Source organism: Triticum aestivum, chromosome 5D (assembly GCF_018294505.1).
Source record: "Triticum aestivum cultivar Chinese Spring chromosome 5D, IWGSC CS RefSeq v2.1, whole genome shotgun sequence".
NCBI lineage: Eukaryota > Viridiplantae > Streptophyta > Magnoliopsida > Poales > Poaceae > Triticum > Triticum aestivum.
The window spans coordinates 228,459,159-228,466,700 of record NC_057808.1 but is presented as its reverse complement, the minus strand read 5'-3'; the positions used below and the strand labels follow the sequence as shown (position 1 = coordinate 228,466,700).

The 7,542-nt window shown below is 43.6% G+C and overlaps 1 protein-coding gene across 1 annotated transcript; it reads right to left on the bottom strand.

Annotated features, from left to right (window-relative positions):
* Positions 1 to 5,016: 5,016 nt before the first annotated feature.
* Positions 5,017 to 6,104, bottom strand: LOC123120453 (uncharacterized). The gene is made up of 3 exons (XM_044540447.1): positions 5,775 to 6,104; positions 5,605 to 5,696; positions 5,017 to 5,528 (listed from the first exon to the last, which is right to left on the bottom strand). The coding sequence occupies exons 1-3, from the start codon at positions 6,102 to 6,104 to the stop codon at positions 5,174 to 5,176; spliced, it is 777 nt and encodes a 258-aa protein (XP_044396382.1). The 3' UTR covers positions 5,017 to 5,173.
* Positions 6,105 to 7,542: the final 1,438 nt, after the last annotated feature.

Sequence of the window (7,542 nt, the reverse complement as noted above, 5' to 3'; positions counted from 1 at the left end):
TTGTCAACTGGAGGCGGTGGCAGTGGGTTGTTGTTGTTGTTGTTGTTGTTGCCTTGGTTCTGGACTAGTTGCTGTATCAAGGTATTCTGCTGCTGGATCAACTGAGTGATCTCTGGTGGAAAGACAAATCCGGTGTCACGTCTCGGAGGCATCTGATGGGTTTAGAGGGGAGAGATTAGAATAGAGTGGGGTCTAATGAGAAAGCACTACCCATATGCACATGAGACAATCACAATCATATCATACCAAATCAATTCAAGCAAGGGCATACAATCGGTCTAGAACTATCGTTACAAAAGTGCTCGGGCTACTACTATATACATGGGGGAAATACTACTAATCATATGGTGGTCATCTAGAAATTTTGATCGGTGGAAGACTCCATGATATCCGCTCCAGCTTCGTCTTCATAATCATCATCACTATCGTCGGGGTCGGAGTCGGTGTCGTCGATGATGATGTAGTCCTCAGAACGGATGTCGTCGCGATGGTCGTCATCTCCTCCTGGCGCGGGGTCTCCCATGAATACTCCTAGCTTCCTTGTCAGGTCGTCATTCTTCTCCACTAGTATTGCGATTTCCTCCTCGTATCCGTCGCGTGTAGACTTGAGTTCCTCTTCTAACTCCATGTTCCTGGTCATCACCTTCTTCAAGTCTATCATGCTTGCACACATCTGGTTCTCCTGTCGACGAATGTGCTGGTTTAACTCCTGGATGAAAGCTGCAATGGACCTGTCCCTCCTGGTGCTGATCATCTCCCATTGCTCATCTCGGCGCCCACATATATAATAGATGGTGTCCTTAAGATCCTTGTGATAAACTTCGCCAATGCGTCCCATGGCGATGTGGGCTGCCATGCTCTTACCTAGACTCCAGGTTGGTGCATCGAAGGAAAACTCTATGGGCTCAATAACTGGCGTGAATGTCCTTCCTGGAACTTGAACTCGAATCATCCAACACTCCTCTTCTGGTAAAGTGGCGGTGTAGGTCCCGGTGAAACTTGGTATTCCGATGTTCAGGTACCTAGTGACTTCTTTCAAGTGTTGTCCAAACGGTGTGTCTTCATCGGGTTGTGCAAACTTGTTCCTTGAGTCTGCCATCCTAAAGAGTAGAAAATGGAGGGGAGTCAGAAATGAGTAGAGAAGAGTGACCTATGGCTCATCTTAGTAGTCGTGTCCTACATTCAGCGTGTGCTCTGATACCATCTTGTAGCGATCCGACCTCAGACGGTCAAATCTCTGTGTTCAAGTGTCATCCTTGGATCCGTAATGCTGACACACACAGTACTCAAAGGATTTATAACAGACTTCAATCACACACCTATTACATCGAATGTCTCCAAAAGAGAACTTATTACAATAAATATGGCTTAAGGCCATCTAAATAAGATAACAGCGGAAGGCTTGGTAGATAAAGTGAGTCCATCAACTCCAACGGCATAGCTGAGTGCACGACAACGACCTAGCGCACCTTACTCGTCGTCTGAACAGTCTGCAACATGATATGGTGCAGCCCGAAACGGGTCCGCACATGGAATATGCTGGCAATGTAACACAATAGAGCAATGAACAGAATAAATGCTATCACTACATGCATATATGGCTGGTGGAGGCTCTATGGTTATAATGTTTTGCGAAAAGCCAATTTTTTCCTACAACAAAGGAATATGTTTTATTTTAACTATCATGGTAGTTGAAACATTGAGAATGGTAAATCCCCATCTCAATCCCAATTAAAGAAATAATTAACAACCCAGCAAATTAACTAGAGTGATGAGATCAACATGATAATCCAAGAACCAGATACTCAAGATGTCCATAACCGGGGACACGGCTAACCATGATTAGTTTGTACACTCTGCAGAAGTTTGCCCACTTTTCCCCACAAGACTCGATCTCCTCCGTTAAATTTCTCGCACTACATGATGTTTGAGAAACGGATGACTGAGACATAGTCTTTCAGAAACATTAACTCTTTACTCTGGGTGGACAGTACCAACCTACATCCCCTACATCTGCTAGCCCACCACTGAAAGAGGTCATGTAACATACTCAACTATGCTAGAGCCCATAATAGGTTGTGGCTGCACACGGAAGTTTCTAGTATGAATAATCATATGATCCCTTTGAGCCTGGGTGGCGAACCAAAAAGACAACACTAGTATATCCCAGGTGCCTGCAACCAATCCACCCAGATGTGTGTTTAAGTAGCCACCTTAAGTTAACCATTAATTAATAATCTCACATCTGTCATGGAAACACTCAAACCCAATCCACGTGTACCAGCATGGCATGGCAATATAAGCATAGCGTAGAAGTAACTCCCAAGGGTTTGATAATAAAAGGTCAATGGGTTCTACCTCATCATCTACTTCCCAATACCCACAAGTTAATCACATCCTAATCATGCAATGTTTGAGGATTGTAACTAATGCATAAAAACTGGGTATGAAAAGAGTATGATCAATGTGTTACTTGCCTTGCTGACGATCCGCAAACCCTAGAGACTCGTAGTAGCACGCTTCGCACTCCGGGAATTCTATCGCAAACAAACCATAGCATACATAAGTAATCAAGCAAAGATGCACGGGTAGAACTCAAATAAGAAGATCGAATCTGAAAATCCAACTGGAGAGTTTCGATCTGCAAAAAGAATCAACCAAATCGGAGCTACGGAATTGAAACTACGGTCAAAAGAACTTCAAATTAAAATCTGCTTGAAACCAAATTTTAAATTGTCAAAACCTTGTTCAAGTTGATTAAACAGAAAGTGGGGCTCGAGACGAAGACTTTGGCGTTGGTTTCACTGGATTTGGACGAACGGTTGAAAAGTTACGAGGGTTTGAAGATCAGGGGCTAATCTGCGATAAAAAAATTGCGGATAGGTCCCTAGCCAAAAAATAAACAGAAAAAGAAAATCTATCGGACGAACATCCGCTAACAGAGATGAATGTGCGAATTCGTTCATTAAAACGAACGAACGGACGAACGTTCACAAACGAACTAAACCGAGAAAACCGAACCGGTCTAAATAAATAAAAAAACCGATCTAGGGTTTTGAAGAAAAACCGGGCGGTTTTTACCTAAACCAAAAAAAACCGGCGGCGGATCGGATCGGACCGGCGGCGATTCCGGCGGCGTGCGGGCTCTGGCGGGGCGACGGCGGCGCGGGGCGCGGCGCTGCAGCAGTGGCGGCGGCGGCGGGCGGTGGCTCGGGCAGCGGGGCGGTGTGGGGGTCGAGGCGGCGGGGCGGTGTGGGGGTCGAGGCGGCGGCCGCTCCGGCCTTTAAAGGCCCGAGGGGGGGTGGTGGCGTGCGGGAGGGGGCGGCGCCGACGGCTCGGGGTCGGACTCCCCGAGTCCGTCGCGAGCACGACGACGGGAGGCGGTGCGGGGCGATGGGCCAGCTGGGCTTCGGCCCGGCTCGGTCCGAAACAATTTTTTTAAATAAGATTCCACCGAGAAAAATCCTAAATAAATATAAATAAAAATCTAAAAATGCCAAAAACAATTTTCACCATCTAAATAAAATATTTAGAACAAAGTAAACATTTTCTTGGCCTAAAAATGCAATTTTGAAAAATGCATATTTTTTCTAATTCAAATAAAATAGCAATAAAATCGAAATAAAATTTATTTATTTGAGTTTAATATTTTCCTCCAATATTTCTTTTATTTTGAAGAAGTCATATTATCTCCTCTCATATATTTTAATTTGAAACATTTTTGGAGAGAAAAATAATTAAAACCAAAAGGATCCTCTTTTCAACATTTGAGAAAATTCAAATATGAAAATAATAAAAATCCCCAATTCTCTCCGTGGGTCCTTGAGTTTCTTAGGATTTTTAGGATCACCCCCAAAATGAAATTAAAATATGAAATGCATATGATGACCTATGTATAACATTTCAAATTGAAAATTTGGGATGTTACATCCACTTAGGGTGCACTCTCATGGGCGCATGGCCTTAGAAAAGGTGTAAGACCCCATGATGCCTTCCCTCAACACCAAGCAATACCACTTCCTCCAGGGGTGAATTATATATTATGGTTTTGCTCAAGTTATATTATATATAGTCCTCACATAATCTCAATGGATACATGAACCAATCCCCGTCTACATAGCATAGCAAGAATACACTACCACGATCTACAATAAGGCCATACTAACTGCATCTCAATAGCAATAGCATACTACCATAATATTCCTACACATGCATAATATAGTAATGTGATATATTATATATCTATTATATATCTATATATATATATATATATATATATATATATATATATATATATATAACTGAATGCATAGAGAAATAATAGGTTGAAGTATGATCAAGGTGTAACTTGGCTGGTACATTTGATGAATTTTGTCACACTCACAATTCCTGATAATTCTACTCGTCACGCTCCGAGCAATCTATCGTAAATGGAAGAATTCAAATAAATAACCATGCCATATAGCCGAATCAAAAGAACAACAAAACAAATATAGTAAGGTTAAACAAAATCAATATAGTTGCGCTTAATATATAATATAGGTGTGCATGGTGTTATAAGGTGACAAGTGGAGGAAATCAACTCAAAAGAGTTAACAGAGGATGAACTGTTCCTATACAAGATTACATCAAAAATAGTATGGAAGACTGCCAAGGGTATATGGAACACAACATAAATGTTGTTTGAATGATTGCATAAGACATACAAGAATTCACTTGCAAAATAATTGATGGAATAGGAACACTCTACCCAAGTTATAGTGGAATGAGGTTTGGATTAAATTTAAATTCAAAACAGGTCAAAAAGTATTTGAATATGAGTGTTCAGAATATTTTTAGCAAGTATTTGATACAAGTGTTTCACGGGGAAAAGGAATCAATTGAATAGGATATACAGTTTGCAAGATATGGCCCCCGGAAGGATGAATTCGGATTTGAATAAATTCAAATTTGAGCAGTTCAAACGTGTGAAACTTTGATTCTACTGTATTCTCCTAGTCGCTACGAGTACACAGGAAAAAGAATCGATGAATTTGGATATGCAGACCAAGAGATATAGCTAAACGAAAAATTGGAGAAAATTTGTCTAAAACATGATTTTGAACTGCGGTTACTGTAGCATATCGCCATGTGTCACATGTGGATTGGCTGAGATGTTGTTGTGCGCGCGTGATCACCAAAGCAGGGGAAAATGGCGACGGCTTCGGGCGTGGGCGGCGGCGCTCCTCCGGTGGCTCTCCGGTGAAGATGAGGTGACAGGCGGATGCAGCTTGATGACGGAGACGATGGAAGCTTCAACGGAGAAGTGGCGTTTGGAACTCCGACGTCGGTGTGGCTCTGGCGTTTCTCGGTGTGGCCTCTCCGGTGGACCAAGGCGAAGGGAGGGTGGACCAGCAGGTGCGCAGAGTGATGACGATGAAGGTTGTGAGGTCAGTGACGACGGGACGTCGTCAGGCGGTGTACGGCTGGAGCGACGGGTGGCGGTGATTTGCTCCGGGCGAGCTCGGCGTGGTCGGTTTGGTGCTCTCCTGCGCGAGATAAGAAGTGAGGGAGAGATAGGAGAGCAAAGAGATCATGGCAGAAAGAAAAGTAGGGGATCCTCACCCTTGGTGGCGACAAATTCCTCCGGTGTAGGGGTTGCTGGCGATGGGAGCTCCGGCGAGATTGGTTTGGCTGGGGAGCTCGAATCCGAGCGTCTGCGAAGGGAGAAATCCGGTCAGAAGGAGAGGCTCAACAGGACGAAGCATATGGCGGACAGAGAGAGCTCGGGGTACCTCGGGGTCGACAGGATTGGCCGGAGATGGAGCCCGGGCGGCATAGCTTTGCGAGGTCCATGCTGTCAATTTGAAGGGCGATCTGGAGCAGAGGTTGCGGGAATCGGGTAAGGGGATCGAGAGGAGTCGGTATGTGCCCACGGATTCGATTGAGGGGGTTAGGGATCGGGGCGAATCGCCCGTGCCTGGTTCGGTCGGGGTGGCACGGTCGTGCGTGAAGAGGAGTCCGTGGGGAGGTAGGAGATGACGGCGGGTCCCGCTGTCATAGAAAGAGAAGGGCAGAGAGGCAGACAAGTGGGGCTCCACTAGCGTCAGCGCTGACCTGCGCATGCGCAGCTGCCGGCTGTGCGCTGGCTTTCGGCCTGTTGGGCCTGCTGCTGCGGCTGTTGCGTAGGTTAGGTTTAGAAGAATAGGTTTAGGGATTTCCTATTTACGAAATTACAGAAATGACTTTGGCTCCATATAAATAATCCAAATCATTTTGTAAAAAAAAAACCCAGAACAACCACAACAACAAATATAGTTATATAGAGCCTAGTGAATCTCTAAGAAGATGTGGCAGGCTAGCTGGCAAACAAGATGCAAAGATTGAGGACCTGGCAAAACAAAGAGCAACTGACAAAGACAATTATGGTAAGGAGAATGATGAGGAGGTTAATAACCCCTCTCTTTTATTCATGGCTGACAAAATTGGCATAGATCTAGGATGCTCTATTGATATGATTAACCAAAATCTTGAAGTTATTGAGAAAATGGAACAAAGTAGAAGAGATTTTTTACTTTACCAATTTAAAACAAAAAGAGGGATTGACAATGCAAAATGAGACTGTTCTCATTGACATTGGAGACCTCTCTTTGAAAGACATCTGTTCAGATGAAGACCACACAGATGCAGAGATGGAGATGGACTATTATGCCCACTTAAAAAATATCTTTGCTAGTGGAAAAAAAATTAACACAGGATCCCCTGGACTTACGGGAGGGAAATCTGTGGTTTATATTGGAGGGAGAAAAGGAAAAAAAAGGAAGAAAAAAAATGAAAGGGTTAATTTGGAATGTTAGGGGCATAGGGTCTGACTCGAAAAAATCCTTTATTAGAACTAATATATGTGATAAGAGAATTGATTTTGTGGGGTTACAAGAAACTATCAAAAATGAATTCTCCAAAAATGAGTTGAACAACCTTAGTGGAGGGAGAAATTTTGAGTGGCATTGGATACAACGTAGAGGGAGAGCAGGTGGTATCCTAGTTGGGGTTAATAAAGACACTCTGGAGATTATCCATGTGGAAAAAGGAATTTACTTCATTAGAACTTTGTTGCATGACAAAAAAGCCAAATTTGATTGGAATTTGATCATTGTATATGGTGATGCTCAGGAGGTGGGTAAAGTTGCTTATATGGCAGAAATATCCAGAGTTTATCAAAACAATGCCTCTGTCCCATGCCTGATGGGAGGAGATTTTAATGTGATATGGAAATCTACAGACAAAAACAAACCTGGGGGGTATAATCACTCGAGTTTTGTTTTCAATGCTATCATTGAGCAGGCTGGGTTGAGAGAGCTTCCTCTGAATGGGAGAAAGTATACTTGGGCTAACAACCAGCCCGAGCCCACTTATGAAAAACTAGATAGAGTCCTTATCTGCCCAGATTGGGAGGACCACTATCCCCTGACTGAGGTATATGCACTAGAGAGAGAACTGTCAGACCATACTCCCCCTGATTATTGGTACAGGAGAAAACACATATACACCACCTATCTTTAG

Excerpts from the sequence above, each read along its gene's own strand:
- LOC123120453 (XM_044540447.1), bottom strand. The coding sequence starts at position 6,104 with ATGCGCAGGTCAGCGCTGACGCTAGTGGAGCCCCACTTGTCTGCCTCT. Across the intron at positions 5,697-5,774 it reads CCAATCCTGTCGACCCCGAG|ACGCTCGGATTCGAGCTCCC; the intron begins GTACCCCGAGCT and ends CTCCCTTCGCAG. Across the intron at positions 5,529-5,604 it reads GGAATTTGTCGCCACCAAGG|GAGAGCACCAAACCGACCAC; the intron begins GTGAGGATCCCC and ends TATCTCGCGCAG.